This window comes from Geotrypetes seraphini, chromosome 4 (genome assembly GCF_902459505.1).
Source record: "Geotrypetes seraphini chromosome 4, aGeoSer1.1, whole genome shotgun sequence".
NCBI lineage: Eukaryota > Metazoa > Chordata > Amphibia > Gymnophiona > Dermophiidae > Geotrypetes > Geotrypetes seraphini.
In genome coordinates this window covers 6,240,935-6,259,557 of record NC_047087.1, presented here as the reverse complement: position 1 = coordinate 6,259,557, position 18,623 = coordinate 6,240,935, and the positions used below count along the sequence as shown (strand labels likewise).

The 18,623-nt window shown below is 44.2% G+C and overlaps 1 protein-coding gene across 2 annotated transcripts in view; it reads left to right on the top strand.

Moving 5' to 3' along the window:
* Positions 1–18,623, top strand: part of CDH1 (cadherin 1) — a 119,742-nt gene that overhangs the window by 91,034 nt on the left and 10,085 nt on the right. For both annotated transcript variants that reach the window (XM_033940147.1, XM_033940146.1), the window contains exons 8-11: positions 3,320–3,448; positions 5,104–5,286; positions 9,756–10,000; positions 12,434–12,576. In XM_033940147.1, the coding sequence (XP_033796038.1) occupies positions 3,320–3,448; positions 5,104–5,286; positions 9,756–10,000; positions 12,434–12,576 (700 nt within the window). The remainder of the gene's footprint in view (positions 1–3,319; positions 3,449–5,103; positions 5,287–9,755; positions 10,001–12,433; positions 12,577–18,623) is intronic.

Here is an 18,623-nt window from a genome sequence, read left to right as displayed (position 1 = left end):
ATCGTACCAAGTCTACGGCGACAATAATCAATCCTCCAGCTGGGTAAACCCATGCGGAGTCCCACAGGGTTCCCCCCATCCCCCACTCTGTTCAACATTTACCTAACCTCATTGGCGAATCTACTACAAAAATTAAAAATCAAATTTTATATCTATGCCGATAACATCATCATAGTCCTTCCTCTAACAAGCCTGACTCCCGAGATGAAGAATCACCTAACATCAATTTTAAATCAAATTGAACTGTAGATGACTGAGTTCAAACTGAAACTCAACTCTGAAAAAACCAAATTCTTCTTGGCAAGCCCGAATGACAAAATCAAAGATACTTCAATCTCCCTGAACGGACAGAACTTCCCTATTGTCGATTCCATAAAAATCCTGGGAGTGATGCTGGACCGTTACCTCACTCTAGATATCCTCACAGAGTTACTGATCAAAAAAGGCTTCGCGACACTATGGAAACTAAGAACCATCAGAAAGTACTTCGACGCAGCATCATTTTTACCTGTGCAATCCTCCATTTTAAGCCTGCTTGACTATTGCAACATCATCTATCTGGGATCTCACAAGAAAACCATTCAAAGACTCCGAATCATACAAAATGCAGCAGTGCGACTGATTTTCGATATAAAAAAATGGGATCACATAACCCCCTACTACCAAAAACTTCATTGGCTGCCCTTAGAAGCAAGAGTGCTGTTCAAATTTGCCTGCCTAAGTTTCAAAGCTATTCTTGGTTTGGCCCCCTTATGCCTGGTCGCCCATTTTCAATTGGACTGTCCCACCAGGCCTACACGCAGAATACATATGTTTAGCCACCCTACAATAAAAACCTGCTGATACAAAAGATTCCTTGACAGACGTCTAGCCTTCCAAGCAAGTCAACAGAACATCTGGCTAGGCATCATCATCAAGCACTCCTCATCCTATCTTAACTTAAGAAAACTAGTTAAAATACCAACCTGTTCATCCGAGTTGTAACCAAGAACTCTTAAAACCTCACCACTGTTTTGTACTTGATGTTCCTACATTGTAACTTTTTTACTCTGTCTCCCACCCTACAAATATTCATGTATTCAAAGACTTCATTGTTATTTTTTTCGCTGACTATCCAGCTCTTCTTATTGTAAACCACCTCGAACTACTATGGCTTTAGCGGTATATAAAAATAAAATTATTATTATTATTAATCCAGTAAGAGTTTCACATGCTTCTTAGAGAATGACACGGGGAAAAAATCTGTCCCCGTCACTGCCCCGTTCCCAGACCACCGTCCCCTTCATCACCCCATCCCCGCCATCCCTTTCACCGCCCTGTCACCGTCACTGCCATCCCCTTCACCATCCCGTCCCCATCCCTGTAGCATCCATACAAGCCTCAAACAGGTCACAAAGTCTTGCCGGCTCAGCTGATCTTGGATTACCCAGAGAGTGGTAGAAATCTCGAACGCTCTTCTGGAGGCTGTTATAGGGAAAAACACCCTCCAGGGTTTCCAAAGTTAGACAAGTTCCTGCTAAATCAGCACGTACGCAGGTGAGGCTAGACGCAATTAGGAACAGAATAGTAATAACCATCACCTGATTATTCATATTACCATAGCTCCTTAGTATTCACTCTGTTGGACTGGCAAGGGATAGGGTTATCAGGGTATCCCTAATGAATATGAATGACAAATTTGCATGCCTACTACTTCCATTATACATAAATGTCTTTCATGCATTTTCATTAGAGATATCTTAGCATAGACTAAGGATTCTAACTACATAGCCTGAAATGGGTGGGGACTCTGTCACTGTTGTAAATAGCACAGCAGTAATAAGTGCAACTGTACAATCAGTGAACTTAACCATGCAGGAACTGTATGGGAAAATATGATGGGACACACACGCATACCCCCCACACCCCCCCCACACACACCCCCCCCACACACACCCCACACCCCTAAGGTAACACACTTTAAGAGAAAAGACTCTTAGTTTAAGAGCAACAAGGACATTGATTAAAAAGTAAATACCTTTGAAAGCAACACAATAAGACCAAGGCTTAAAACAGTAAAAACCATTACCTCATACTCTCAAGGCCCCAGAAAAACACCCTGGATAAATTAAACATGGAAAGTTTAGCAGTTAGAATAGTTAAAGTAAGAGCCCCTTCCGAGGTAGTGGTCCTGAAATAAGGCACCAATACATTGGCAAGGAACGAGAATCATCTTAGCCATATAATTTGACAGTAGTAAAAACGAGGTGTTTTGACTCACCCTTTCAAAAGCCTATAATCAATGTTTTTGATCTGAATAAAAAAGTTATGCCACCAACATAGCGGAAAGAAAACAGGTGGGGCTTTATTTGGTAGTTCGAATGATACCCAACCCACCCATGGCATGGAGAACCAGTTAAGGACATCAGCAAACACATTACACACACACACACAAAATAAGCAGCCGGCCGCAAAGAGGCTCTCTTTACGCCTCTGGGGGTGTAGAGGTGGGGCTCAGCTGGAGGCCACAGTACGGGCCAAAATGGCGACCCCTGGATCAGAGTGGCCCAGGTTTTCTCTCCTTCATAGTAGCCAAGCCAGATTCTGAAACTTTGCCCACCCGCTCGGTGCCAGTACCTGTAGCTCGGCCCTCTCCAACTCCCAGTGCGCTCTCTCCATCTTGAAGCGGGCCCATTCGTGCTGGATGTAGTGTAGGATACCTGGAATAGTGTATTACAACGGCCGAGGTCCATCGCCTCCGCCGCCGTTGGTGGGCTCGGGCTGTGGAGGCAGCGACATCTGCTGCCCTCCGCCTACTATCCCCATGGTGGGGAACACAGAGGCCCTGCTGATGATTGTTGCTGTAGGTGGAAGAGAAGGGAGAAGACCAAATTGGGAGCTTTAGGGGGAGGAGTCAAAGCAAAGGTAGAACTGAAAGTGAACACAAAGATGGCATAGCATCGACGAGGACAACATGGCTGCCGGAACTTAGAAGGGCCACCCACAATGAATCAATGACACGGTAAAAAGTGGTAAGCAGTGAGGGGGTGCTTTCAATTGCGGGGACGAGGCTTGTCACTGACCCTGCGGGTGGTGAAAAGTTTTGTCTCCGTGCCTGTAGTGACTCAGGCTTTAACGTCTCCGTAGTTGCGGTTAAATTGCGGCCCCCCACCCCCCGTGGCTTGCCACGGGTTTTCTTCACCATGTCATTCTCTACTTCTTATCTTAATCAAGACCGACTTAAGAGCCCGTCATTGGGATGGATAACCTGTGTCAGTCCTGCAGTAACTAATACCTTTGCTGATTAGTCTTTGTTAAAACACGTATATTTGCCTTGCAGAAAATCTCAGATTACGTCCTCACTATTGTAGCTGCTGATAATGAAGGATATGGTTTACATACAACAGGAACGGCTGTGATTACTGTGACAGACGCTAATGATATGGTTCCACAGTTTGACCCAACCTCGGTAAGTCCTTTCTCTTCAGTCTACCATGGTTTTTTTTCTCCAGAATGAGTTTGAAACTAGAGAAGTCCCCTCTTCCTAAAAACTCTCTCAGAGCGATCTCAGAATCTGTCAAGTGTACTAATAAATCACCTGTATACACAGCTATTTAAAAATTTAAAAAAACTGAACCTATGTGCACTCCTTGGATTTCTAGGTTATTCCCCATTTCCGTAATGAGAGGGTCCAATGCTTCTATGCTGGTGGGGTTTTCTTTTTAAGTAAAGGATGATTATGGGATTGTTCTGATGTTTGACACTTATTTTCCAGTTTTGGAAAGAGACGTGTTTAGAGCCCACTGTCAAGGTGTTAGAATGCCCTTGTATAGCGCTATGATATGATTGCAACTTGAATACTGTGTGCAGTTCTGGCCGCCGTATCTCAAAAAAGACATAGCGGAATTCCAAACGGTACAGAAAAGGGTGATGAAAATGATAAAAGGTTTGGGTCGACTTCCCTATGAGAAAAGGCTAAAGCGGCCAGGGCTCTTCCTTCTCTACTCCCTAAATGGCTAGTGAGGGCTAGATAACAATGCTGCTAAGATTTTATCCTTATTGTACTCTAGGTCTCTGTCAGCATAGCTATTGCTAGCATTCAGCATTTTCAGTTGGCATAACTAATGTCAGCGAAGGCCTATGGGAAATTATATCAATCTGACTCTGGCATGTGAATGCAGATAGACCCTGAGGGCAGGGAGACTGTTTTAAGTAGCCCTGATTAAATCATGATTAGCTAAAATGTGTTAATGTCTGATTAAGAGGGTGCTTAGGACAATGGGTCCAGGTGCACAGATAATTAAAGTTAATCAGAAACTATTGTCAGAGACATACTGGAAATACATATATGACTACAGCCTATTTTTCTCCTGTCTACAAAGGAGGGGGAGATTTAACTTCTATTGAATAAGTTTCCAAACTATAAAAGCCCCCTCGCAGCATCACCCCCCTCTCTTTTCTCTTGGCTCTTGGCACTTTGGTCCTCTCTTGTTTCTCTTGAGCTCTCTCTTTCTCTGTCTATCCTTCTCTTTATCTATGGAACCTGAAACTTAGACCATGACTCCATCCCCTTTCTCTCTCTCTCTCTCTCTCTCTCTGGCTCTCCTTAGAACTTAAGACTCTCTGTCTCTTTGCCTCTGAACTCTGTAAGGCAGGGAAACTGCTTTGCTCACTACTTAATTGTAATGCTTATAAATATTGCTTTTCTGTAAGCCTATTTCTATAATATATGCAATCACCTCTGGCTGTGTTTCTTATTGGATTCTACTCCTGGTGAATCTTCTGTGAGGGAACTGAACCTGGGACCTGGCGTGTGTAAGGGCGCCTCTCAAGTGACCCCACCAACCATATATTGTGGGGGCCACTAACAATCCTTACAGTCTCCTCTTGGCCTGCTACAAGCTTAACTAATATATAAGTCACTTAGATAATCTAATATAGGCAGTCTAATAAATAAACTCAGTTTTTTTTCATTGCAACTTAAATATGACAATGAAGATCTGTGCTTTCACTGGGAGGTGGCATTCGGATCCCCCTTACACCCATCAGCACCTTCTCCTTCTCCTCTAATACGGTAGGTTTCAATGTCGTGTTGGCCCTGATTGTCTGTCTTTGGCATTGTAGTACACAGCAAATGTGCCTGAAAATGATGTGGGAATTATAGTTGAGAGGCTGAAGGTTACGGATGGTGATGAGCTCAACAGTGACGCATGGAAAGCGGTATACAACATTCTGAGTGGGAACGATGGCTCCTTCGACATCACAACTGATCTAGTAAACAATGATGGAATCTTGAAAACAGTCAAGGTATTGTCCGTGGCCGTCTCTGAGCACTGGTTGTTTAGTTGGTTGGAGTGCTGGCATTCTGTCTGTTGCCTCGGTGCTTTCAACAGAGCCATGAACCAAGATACCTCCTACTTCTCTATCCCCAACTTGGCCCTTGGGCAAGTCACATATGGTTGAATTTGACTGCCTTCCAAGAACACATCGGGGGGTGTCGAAGTCTCTTATCTGATTAAACTAGACGTGCACACTCTATGGTAACTTGTACTATCTTATTTAGTTCACACCTTTTTCCAGTAATAGCTTAAGGTGAGTTATACAGTATATGGGTACTGTAGGTATTTCCTTCCCTGGGGTGATTGCCATCTGTTGGGAAGGTTAAGTGGCTTGCCCAAGGTCACAAGAAGCATCACTGCTCTTCCTGGTTCCCAGTCCATTGTATTGCAAACTGTGTGTCGCGGTGAGACGCTGGCACTGGTTTACTGCTCACAGAATGTGTGTCTCGCAGCGAGAGGCACGTCCTGTAGTCAGTCAGCTGCCACCTCTCCTCCTCCAGCACCCCCCTCTGGAGGGCCTCTGCGTATGCACGATGACATTACACATGCACATGATGTCATCATGTTGACATCTGCGAATTTCCGGATGCCCTCCAGTCCCAGCCTCAAGTTTAGTATGCTGCCACTGCTCTAACCGCACCACTTCGATCAAGTATAGTATCCTATACTGCGATGGCGCAAATTGGACTCAGCAGGCAAAGGGACGTGCCTGAAATGACCTGTTGTGTGAGGGGTACATGTTGGGGTACAACTTGCTTTCTCAGGTTCTTTGCTAGTAGAACGTCTGTCACCAGTGGCGTACTAAGGGGGGGGCGGGAGGGGCGGTCCGCCCCGGGTGCCAGCCATGAGGGGGTGTTCCCGGCCTTGCCGTTCATTCCCCCCCCACCCCCGAAGGACCGCTCGCCCCACTGACCTTCCTGCACCACCTATGAAGCAGCAGCAGCAGGATCGCGACTTCAGCGATACCTGAGCTGCTTGGGCGCTGCTTCCTGCGCTGCGGTCCCGCCCCTCCTCTGACGTCAGAGGAGGGGCGGAAACGCGGCGCAGGAAGCAGCGCCTAAGCAGCGCAGAGATCGCTGACGTCGGGATCCTGCTGCGGCTGCTTCATAGGTGGTGCAGGAAGGTCAGTGGGGCGAGCGGTCCTTCGGGGGTGGTGGGGGGGGGACTGAACGGCAAGGCCGGGAGCATAGGTAGTGCTGCTTCATAGTGGTGCGGGGAGGCCAGGGGCGAGCGGTCCTTCGGGGTGGGGCGGGCGGTCAGGCAGGCAGGCTTTCAAGGAGGAGGGGGGTGACAGACAGGCAGGAAGGCCTTCAAGGGGGGACAGGCCTTCAAGGGGGGGCAGGCAGGCCTTCAAGGGGGGGACAGGCCTTTGGGGGTGTGTGCAGACCTTCAAGGGGGAGGGACAGGCCTTCAAGGGGGGACAGGCAGGCCTTCAAGGGGGGGCAGGCAGGCCTTCAAGGGGGGGACAGGTCTACAAGGGGGTGGGACAGGCCTTCAAGGGGGGAACAGGCCTTCAAGGGGGGAACAGGCCTTCAAGGGGGGAACAGGCCTTGGGGGGGTGCAGGCCTTCAAGGGGGTGGGACAGGCCTTCAAGGGGGGGTGCAGGCCTTCGGGGGGTGCAGGCCTTCGGGGGGGGTGCAGGCCTTCGGGGGGGGTGCAGGCCTTCGGGGGGGTTCAGGCCTTCAGGGGGGTTCAGGCCTTCAGGGGGGTTCAGGCCTTTGGGGGGGGTGCAGACCTTCAAGGGGGGACAGGCCTTCAGGGGGGTGCAGGCCTTCGGGGGGGGTGCAGACCTTCAAGGGGGGACAGGCCTACAAGGGGGGAGGACAGGCCTTAGGGGGGGGTGCAGACCTTCAAGGGGGGGACAGGCCTTCAAGGGGGGGACAGGCAGGCAGGCCTACAAGGGGGGGACAGGCCTTCAAGGAGGTGGGACAGGCCTTCAAGGGGGGACAGGCAGACCTTTAAGGGGGGACAGGCCTTTGGGGGGACCCTGGTTTAGAAGTACACGGAGGGAAGGGGGTGTTCAAAGAGACGTGCATATGCCAAACTTTGGGGGGGAGGAAGAAATAATGGGTCTGAAAATAGAGGAGAGGGAGAGAGATGATGGACCATGGGATTTAGGGAGGGAAGGAACAGAAAGGGAGAGAAATTGGACACAAGGGATGGTGTGGAAGAGGGATAGAGATACTGGATAGGAGGGTAATTGGGAAAAGAAAGGGAGAGATGGTGGACTCGGGTGGTGGGGAAGGAGGGAGAGATGCCGGATGAAAGGGTAGTTAAGAAAAGGTGGATCTGTGGAGGGAGATGAAAAAAAGGAAAGATACCAGACTTCCTGGGGAGGGAAGGGAAATGGAAAGGGAGGACAGAGTTGGCAGATGGATGGTTAGCATGAAGAAAGAAGGAGACCCCAAGTTATCAGAAGAAAACCAGAGCCTTGGACCAACAAGATTTGAAATATAACCAGACAAAAAAAAGGTAGAAAAATTAATTTTATTTTCTGTTTTGTGATTATAATATGTCAGATTTGAAATGTGTATCCTGCCAGAGCTGGTATTGGACTGCAAACGTGAGCTAGGATTTAACAGAGAGAGGAAAAGTCCTTTTTGTTTCTTTATTTTATTTACACCACAGCGCCAGTGTGATTAGGAGAAGCCAAAGGGGCTGAAAAAGCTATAAAACCCACCAGGAGTTTTGAAAAAAATCACCCAACTGGGCAGGAAAATCGAATTGAAAAACCAATTCAATAGGCTGAATCGAATCAAAATTTTTTTTCCTGAATCTGGCAGCATTAGTTTGCGCTACTGTCTTAGACTTTAGGACCTGGGATTGGGGAGAGATGGCATCCTCAGTACTTTATAATGCAAGTGAAACGAGGATTTGGTCAGACTTTTGAAGGGTCTGCAGAAAAAAAATATTGTATAGGCCGGGGACATGAGACAGCAGGAAATGAGAACTTTTCTTCCTTCTATTTTTGTGAATGGAAAGGCTGAGGATGTCAGAGAGTTCAGTTAAAATATGTACTTTATAAGAAAATATAATAATGTGTTTTATAAAGTTTATAGCATAGCTGGCCTACCCAGTGAGGTGTTCCTAGTGGTGATGGTGGCAGCGTGTCAATGTGTTGAGAGGAAGAGGTGGTCTGGGAAATTCTGCTGTGCAAACTCCGGGCCCATTTCCACCCCCCAGTTAGTCCACTCCACTCAACTGGTTCACACACTGAGATCTCTTCCAGTGGTTTATCAGTATCTCCTTCTGGTCCAAGGAAGGAAACTTTGTTATCCTTAGCATTGACCTACAGAATATGTTTGTAACAGCGCTGCTTGTGTGGCATTAGGCTATGTAGTGATCGAAAGAAAAAAACAGACCTTTGCACATTTTTGCACTATATGGTGGGTGTATGAGGAGATTCACATTTCCTGCACAGCTAAGTCCATGTGAAGTTACCTTGTGCTGTATTTGACATCTAGCAAGGTCTCTGTTTGAAAGGAAAGATCTAAACTTAAAAATGAAGTGGCCAGAAGTTATGGTAAAAGCAGATAATGTAGCTGGTTTTAAGAAAGATTTGGACAAATTCCTGGAGGAAAAGTCCATAATCTGTTATTAAGACATGGGGGAAGTGTCTGCTTGCCCTGGATCGGTAGCATGGAATGTTGCTGCTCTTTGGGTTTTGACCAGGTATTAGTGTCCTGGATTGGCTACCATGAGAATGGGCTACTGGGCATGATGGACCATTGGTCTGACCCAGTTAGGCTATTCTTATGTTATGTTCTCATCTGTAGGGGCCTTTGTTTTCACTTCTTATTTTAATGTACTTTTTTTCTGGGAACTTATCAGTGTTTTTTTATAATGGGAACAAAAATGGAAGATAATTAATGTGTGTGGAATGGGGGAGTAACTAATTTCTTCAGCTAAATAATTCAATCCACCTCAACCAGACATAGGAGAACTCACGCACCATTCACACACCCTCCAACCAAAAACGTCAAAAGAAAAAAACTGTTCGACAACCTCCTAACACTCGACCCCCAACTCTACAACCTATTGACCTCGACCACAGACTACAAAACCATCAAAAAAGAAATAAAAACCCTTCTATTAAAAAAAACATATAAAACCGAACTAACACAATCAGAACTGTCCCAAGCATCACCTGCAACTACTCCATATGTACTTCTGATGTCATGACAATTCAGACATAATTTATGTTATGTTATGTTTGGAATATAAGAAAATTTTCACTGCCTGTTTCTATTCTGACCATTTATTCTGTTTCATGGTCATTACAAAAAAATATTTTTTTACATGGGGGGGGGGGGGGGGTGTCAAAAAATGATGGGCCCCGGGTGCCACATACCCTAGGTACGCCACTGTCTGTCACATCCATGTTTCTGGATGTTGCATTTGAATGTTTGCGTGAACTCACTTGACATTTTCTCCTAGGGTTTGGATTTTGAAAACAAAATGCAGTATGTTCTCCTAATTAGCGTGCACAACAGAATTCCATTTACTGTGGAACAGCCCATCTCCACAGCGACAGTCACCGTCAGTGTTCAAGATGTCAACGAGGCTCCAGTCTTTGTGCCGCCAGTCAAAATGGTGCAGGTCTCGGAGGACTTGCCTGAGGGACAGGAAATTGCCTCTTATACAGCTCAGGATCCAGACAGGCAGCAGAATCAGATCCTGAGGTAAGTCACTTCAGAGCTTCTCCTCTAAACAGATGGTTCTGAGCCCTTCCGCCATCTTTCTAATGAGCAGATCTACACAAAGAGATTTGTAGCTTTCAATGCAGAGAAACTAGAGCAAATCAGTAAATTAAAGGAGAAAAGCAAAGAGAAAAGCGAAGAGGTGGGCACTGGAGGATTAAGTGACTTTAGAGAATGACACGGTGACAAAATTCATCACCGTTCCCGTGGATAACCGCGGGAAACCATCTTCATGTCATTCTTTAAGGAGAGAGGGAAGAATCAGAGTATGAATGGCCACAACCTCTGACCCGCAAGCTTTGCTTTGAAGAATGCTGGTGTAGAAGGACTGAGGTTGAAACAGACACTACAGAATGACAGTCTCTGGTATCCAGAGCAGATTATTGTGATGTCATAATGCCTCATTCCACCAGTGCCTAAGAGCCAATCACATCAGTGATGTCACAATGGCTTCATTATCCTTGGCTCACATAAGAATCAGAGTATGAATGGCCACAACCACTGACCCACAAGCTTTGCTCTGAAGAATGCTGGTGTAGAAGGACTGAGGTTGAAATAGACACTAGAAAATGACAAGCAAGCAGGCTGGCAGCTAAACACTGAAGCACAGGACTTCAGCACCTACATGCACTGAAGGCTTGCCAGAGATATATGCCTAGGTCCGTTCATTCTGCTCTGTGTCACTTGACACAGTGGAGGAGAAATGGGAGATGCTGGGCCTTCGAGGAAGGGAGAGGGTGGAGGAGATTGTTGATCTGTGAGTAGGGGGTGGGGATTCTGGAGTGATAAGATGTGGGGGAGTGGGAGGTGTTTCCTGCCAAATGCATTGCCCTTGCAGTCCTACTTATCAACTCCACTCACCATGGCTGGGAGCAGCATTCAGTCACTGAATAGGTATTGTACATTGTCCATTTAAAATGATATTTGGATTTGACTTGCTAAAAATGAGCTAAACCGCACTTCCACTATGTGTCACCCAGAATCCTCTGTCCTAAAGATGAAAGCAAATAATTCTTTCAGATTTGAGGTGGTCTGTGTTTCCATCTAATACAGAGAACAATTATCACTAAAAACAAATGTAGCTCAGCCTTTTCATCGAGGATTAGGAAATATTTTCCTATTCTGGACACTTACTTGGGCTAGATCGATTTTTTAAAATTTATTTTATTCATTTATATTCCACTTTAAACCAAAGGGGTTACAATAAAACATACATAATTTAAATAAACTCATCTACATAAAAGGAAAAAAATCTATAAAATCATAAAAGAATAAGTCGTCATTATCACAAAAATACATTTCAAGTGTGGATAATGTTCTCATAAAACTTATGGTTTATTTAATTTAATATTCTGCCTTTGGTAATTAGACAAGCATAAACTACTTTTCAAAAATGCCTTTACAAAGAAATAAGTTTTAAACCTTTTTTTAAATTGCTGCGTATTAGTACATAAACTTAGATGGCCTGGAAGATTATTCCCCATTTCAGGCCCTGCCATCGAAAATAAGTTCCAACTTAATTATATGCAGTTGCAGATGGCATCGACTCTTCGGTTGATATAAATCCAAAGCTGTAGAAAAATATACTGTATACACTCAAATATAAACCTAGATTCATATTTCAGTCTTATTACTTATCATTTCTTCAGTGCTGCTAAGCATATGCAGAACTGAACATTAAGCTTGTAAGAGACCATCCCTGCTCAATAGAGCTTACAATCTAATTAAAACAGACAAACAAGAGTTAGGGAAGGATAAAACAGACATGGACCCATTGCAGGCTTCTCCCCAGGACTATCTTAAGCCAGAGCATGGCCAATCCTCTTATTAGCAGTATCACTACTCAAAATGGCTGATGTGAGTTTCCACAGTAATCTCACGAGACCAAGTTTTCTTTAAAATTTGATTAAACGCTTATACAGGTTTCTAAGCGATTTACAATTAAAATATATAAGTCATACAGAACTAAGACGAGACGACCACTGACAGGAACAGAAGGGAAGAAGGGTAGAACTACCAACGTAATAGAAAGGAACCAGATAAGGTTGATATTGGCCTGAAAAGGCTGAGTTGTCAATGGGGAGAAGTTGATGAAATCTGGAGAGGAGCCGTATATTTGGGCTAACTTTAGCTCTCAGTTTATATTTGAATCAACCTTTTTTCACACTTTGTTGGGGGGGGGGGGGAGGAAGGTTGCCTCAGTTTATATTGAAGTATTCACATAGACCCTTCAATATTGCATCCTAAGGGTTGTTTTGTCTTGAAATTAGTCTTAATTTCTACTGGATAGCTTTCCACAGAGAAACAAAGACTAAACCACAACCACACCTAAAAAGGGGTTTTGTCATTTGTGATGCAATTTTGGGAAGCCAGATGACTTGGATTTCATCTTGTCCCTCTTTCTGTTCTGTTCAGTTATCAGATTGGGAACGACCCTGCGGACTGGCTGGTTATTAACTCAGAAACTGGACTCATAACTGGAAGAGGGAACCTGGATCGGGAGTCACACTTTGTGAAGAATAGTACATACAGGGCCATAATCAAGGCTGTGGATAACGGTACATACCCTGCAGATGCAAAAACGGCTCCCTTCACCCACTTTCTGTCTTTCAGGATTAGGCATAGAAACATGACAGCAGATAAAGGCCAAATGGCCCATCTAGTCTGCCCATCCACAGTAACCATTATCTCTTTCTCTCTATGAGTGATCCCACGTGCATAAAGCAGAATCAGGCTGAATGGTCTAACCAAAGCTTGCAAAGTGGGAGATGGGAGGCAAAGTCAGGTGCTGATGCCTAGCCTCATTCACCAAGGTTTTTCTCTTTGTTGTGTGTGTGTGTGTGTGTGGGGGGGTAGTTTCCTGAATTGAGTTCATCATGCAAGTCCCTCAAACTTACAGTCTGGTACCCGGTGCCTGGCAATTTTAATTTTAAATAAAAATCAGCAGAATATGTGGTGATGAACATGTAAAACCTTATATTATCTTCTAAATTGCAAGAATTCCCTCTGATAAGTTAAAGATCTTTTAGAGTAGGCCTTGGCTGCTCTTCCCCGCAAGAGGCAGATGCAGTATACCTTTGGGCTTCTGGAGTTTAGTTTTGTGGGACTAAACTCTCTAGTAAAGGTACAAGATCCTTCATCTAAAATTCTATAAACCGAAAAGCTCCAAAACATTTTTTTAGCATTGTTGCATTATTAATTTGTACAAAAAAGTTAACTTTTAGCATCAAAAGTGAAACCTGACCCCAAAGTCACTTTAAAAACTTCATTCTACGCTGATAATAGTTTATTTTTTTCATCTGTGAGAAGTAAGCTAGCCCCACCAGGACACTCGGGGGAAACAGAACTTATTTTTCTCTCTTGCAACAAAGGGTGTCGTACATACAAAGTAGACGCACAAAGTGACTGTAATTATGCATTATATAGTTAGTTACATATTTCTGGTTCCCATTAGTTAGGGCAGTGGCAGTTCACAATCTATCAAATCTCACCTCCTGTACTTCCGTTTTCCACATATCTGTTTATTTTTCCTGACCCCCAGCTTTATTTACCTCTTCACATGCCCAGTCCTTTCGTCACTTGCTCATCCCTCCAGCTACATTTTCATGTCCTTCAATTTATTATTTTAGCAAAGCCTACATTCTCTAATGCTAACGCAGCATGTCCCAGTACTGGCTTGAAGCAATGAGCTCACAGGTAGTTACCAATACCTACTGTTTCTATATGTATTTGCATCGTGCAATAATTAACACCATACAAAATGTTAGCAAAAATATATTGGCATATACTCTCTAACATACAAGTTATGTCTTTTTATGTTTCTCATATTACCTCACACCGGAGTACCTCTGCTGTATTACCGCTGGCCACAGTGATTCATATTCATTGCCTGCTGCGGCCCTGCACGCTTCTCTCTGTCGGATCCAGCCAGGAAGGCTGTCACAAGGCAGGAGGTGGCAGCTTGCAAGGCTGCAGCAGGTGATGAATTTGAATTGCTACAGCCACTGGTGACACTTCCAAAAGCCCCCCAATTCTAAAATCCAAAATATCTCTGGTCCCGAGCATTTTGGATAAAGGATCTTGTACCTGTACCTTGAATTGGGGTTCTGGAACTTATCCTGCTAAAGCGCAGATGGCTGATATTAAAAGACAATTGGTGCCCCCCCCCCCCCCAGAGAACAGATAGTGTTCAACTAAAAGACAATTGGTGCCCCCCCAAGAGAACAGATAGTGTTCAGCTAAAAGACAATTGGTGCCCCCCCAAGAGAACAGATAGTGTTCAACTAAAAGATAATTGGTGCCCCCCCAAGAGAACAGATAGTGTTCAACTAAAAGACAATTGGTGCCCCCCCATCCTCCGAGAACAGATAGTGTTCAACAATCAACAGCTTCTATGCTGGCTTATAATTAATTGTACTGTAAGTAAAACCAGAGAAAATTAAGGGAGCTAAAGCTCACATGGCCATCCATGCCCTCTACAACCCCTTCCTGTCTCTTATAGATCCTATGTGTTTGTCCCATGTTTTTTTAAATTCATATTTAGTCTGTTTCCATCACCATCACAGGGAGGGCCATTCCACGCATCCACCACTCTCTCCATAAAGAATTTCCTTAGATTACTCCCGAGTCTGCTATATCTCTCCCTATCATATCTCCCCTCTCCCGCCTTTTCTCCAAAGTATACAGATTGAGATCTTTAAGTCTGTCCCCATATGCCTTATGATGAATACCACATACCATTTTAGTAGCCTTCCTCTGGACCGACTCCATCATTTTTATATCTTTTTTGAAGGTGCGGCCACCAGAATTATACACAATATTATAAATGAGGTCTCACCGAAGTCTTATACAGGGACATCAATACCTCCTTTTTCCTACTGGCTATATCTCTCCCTATGCAACCTAAAATCCTTCTAGCTTTCACCATCACTTTTTCAACCTGTTTGGCTGGAATCTGGGTTAATCTCCACTTCGTCCTATGCCCCCTTATTACAGAGTTTCCTTTCAGTTGAATGAGACTTGCTTCCTGTGCATTACTCATATGCCACAGAGGTATTTAAATATCTCAGGCTCATACCCCCCTCTCCTACCTTTTTAAATTGAGATCTTTAAGTCTGTCCCCATACACTTTTTAAAATCAGGTACTCAAGTATTTCCCTATCTGTCCCAGTGGGCTCATAATCTAACTTTTTCCTGCTAGCCATTCCTCTCCCTGTGCACTTGAGCATCCTTTTGGCTTTTAACATTGCCAAACAGTTGAAGTAGTGTGTCTAGATTTCCAGAAAGCTTTCAATAAAGTTCCCCATGAGAAACTCCTGAGAACTAAAAGGTCATGGTATAGGAGGCAACGTTCTATTGTGGATTAGGAACTGGCTACTAGACTAAGACCAAAGAGGGTAGGGTTAAATGTCCATTTTCCTCAATGGAGGAGGGTGACTAGTGGAATGCCACAGGGATCAGTGCTACATAACATATTTATAAATGATCTGGAAATTGGAATGACGAGCACTATTCAAAGTGGCTAAAACATATGCAAACTGTTGAGAAATTGGAAAACTGAGCATTCAAATGGCAGGTGGAATTTAATGTAGCGAAATGCAAAGTGATGCACATTGGTAAGAAGAACGAAATCAGTTCCCAGATGCTAGGGTCCACCTTGGGAGTCAGCACCCAAGAAAAAGATCTGGGTGTCATTGTAGACACTATACTGAAATCTTCTGTCCAATGTGCGGCAGCAGCCAAAAAAGCAAACAGGATGCTAGAAATGATTAGGAAAGGGATGGTAAGACAGAAGATATTATAATGCCTCTATTGCCTTGAATATTGCATTCAATTCTGGTTGTCTTATCTCAAAAAGGTTAAAAGAAGAGCGACCAAAATGGTCAAAGGAGATGGAAGTCTACTTAAATGAGGAAAAGTTAAGAAGTTAGGTCTCTTCAGCATGGAAAAGAGATAGCTGAGGGGACTTATGATTAAGGTCTACAAAATCCTGAGTGGTGTAGAACAAATCGAGTTTTCACCTTTTTAAAAATTACAAAGACTAGGGGACACTCAATGAAGTTACAAGGAAATACACTTAAAACAAATAGGAGGAACCTTTTTTTCATTGAACAAATAATTAAGCTATGGAACTCATTGCCAGAGATGTTGTAACAGCGGTTAGTGTAGTTGGGTTTAAAATAAGGTTTAGACAAGTTCTTGAAGAAAAAGTCCATAGTCTGTTTTTAGAAGCCACTGCTTGCCCTGGGATTGCCTCACTTCGGTTGTTGGAAAAATAATGGAAGTATTGCTGAAAGAAAGGATAGTGAACTTCCTAGAATCTAATGGGTTACAGGATCCAAGGCAACATGGCTTTACTAAAAGTCAATCGTGCCAGATGAACCTGATTGACTTTTTTTATTGGGTGACCAGAGAACTGGATCAAAGACATATGCTAGAGGTCATTTACTTAGATTTCAGCAAAGACTTTGACACGGATCCTCATAGGAGGCTCTTGAACAAACTTGAAGGGCTAAAGTTAGGACCCAAAGTGGTGAACTGGATTAGAAACTGGTTGTTGGAAAGATGCTAGAAGGTGGGGGGTTAATGGAAGATGCTCGGAGGAAGGAAAGGTGAGTAGTGGAGTCCCTCAGGGTTCGGTGCTGGGGTCGATCCTGTTCAATATGTTTGTGAGTGACATTGCTAAAGGGATAGAAGGAACGGTTGCCTTTTTAAAGATGATACCAAGATTTGTAACAGAGTAGACACCGAAGAGGGAGTGGAAAATATGAAAAAGGATCTGCAAAAGTTAGAGGAATGGTTTAATGCTTGGCAACTAAAATTCAATGCAAAGAAATGCATTTGGGGATTAATAATCGGAAGGAACCGTATATGCTGGGAGGAGAGAAACTGATATGCACGGACGGGGAGAGGGACCTTGGGGTGATAGTGTCCGAAGATCTAAAGGCGAAAAAACAGTGTGACAAGGCAGTGGCTGCTGCCAGAAGGATGCTGGGCTGTATAAAGAGAGGCGTAGTCAGTAGAAGGAAGAAGGTGTTGATGCCCCTGTACAGGTCATTGGTAAGGCCCCACTTGGAGTATTGTGTTCAGTTTTGGAGGCTGTATCTGGCGAAGGACGTAAGAAGACTTGAGGCGGTCCAGAGGAGGGCGACGAAAATGATAGGAGGCTTGCGCCAGAAAACGTATGAGGAGAGACTGGAAGCCCTGAATATGTTTACCCTAGAGGAAAGGAGAGACAGGGGAGATATGATTCAGACGTTCAAATACTTGAAGGGTATTAACGTAGAACCAAATCTTTTCCAGAGAAAGGAAAATGGTAAAAGCAGAGGACATAATTTGAGGCTGAGGGGTGGTAGACTTGAGAGCAATATAAGGAAATTCTTCTTTACAGAGAGGGTGGTGGATGCCTGGAATGCACTCCCGAGAGAGGTGGTGGAGAGGAAAACGATGACTGAGTTCAAAGAAGCGTGGAATGAACACAGAGGATCTAGAATCCAAAAATAATAGTAAATATTGAACTAAGGCCAGTACTGGGCAGACTTGCACGGTCTGCATCTGTATATGGCCTTTTGGTTGAGGATGGGCTGGGGAGGGCTTCAATGGCTGGAGCGAGCTTTGACGGAGACTTCAGTAGTTGGAACCTAAGCACAGTACTGGGCAGAGCTTGGATTCTTGCCCAGAAATAGCTAAAAAGAAAAAAAAATTGAATCAGGTTGAGCAGACTTGGATGGACCATTTGGGTCTTTATCTGCCATCATCTACTATGTTAACATAGAATGTTGCTACTCTTTGGGTTTCTGCCAAATATTTGTGACCTGGATTGGCCACTGTTGGAAACAGGAAGCTGGATTAAATGGGCCATTGGTCTGACCAAGTATGGCAATTCTTATGTTCTTATGGAATTTGGCAACTAAGATTTAATGCTAAGAAATGCAGGGTCTTGCATTTGGGCTGCAAAGCACAAGGGAATGGTACAGGTTAGGGAGGGAAAAATTTTGTGCACAAAAGAGGAGCAGGACTAGTTGTGATGATCTTAAGATGATGAAACAAGTAGAAAATATAATGGTGAAAGCTACAAGGATGCTTGAGTGCTTAGGGAGAGGGAGGGCCCTTAGGAGAAAGAGAAGAAATAATGCTTCAGTTAGAACAGGGGTGTCAAAGTCCCTCCTCGAGGGCCGCAATCCAGTCAGATTTTCAGGATTTCCCCAATGAATATGCCTGAGATCTATTTGCATGCACTGCTTTCATTGTATGCTAATAGATCTCATGCATATTCATTGGGGAAATCCTGAAAACCCAACTGGATGCGGCCCTCGAGGAGGGACTTTGACACCCCTGAGTTAAAATATTGTATAAAATTCTAGAGACAACACATTCAAAAAGATATAAACAGGATGAAGTCAGTCCAGAGGAAGGCTACTAAAGTGGTGCGTGGTCTTCGTCATATAACATATCGCAACAGATCTAAAGATCTATCTATCTGTATACACACATACTTTGGAAGAAAGGTGAGACAGGGGGGACATGCTAGAAACATTTACCATATTTTTCACTCTATAAGAAGCACTTTTTCCACCCCCAAAAAGGGGGTGGAAATAAGGGTGCA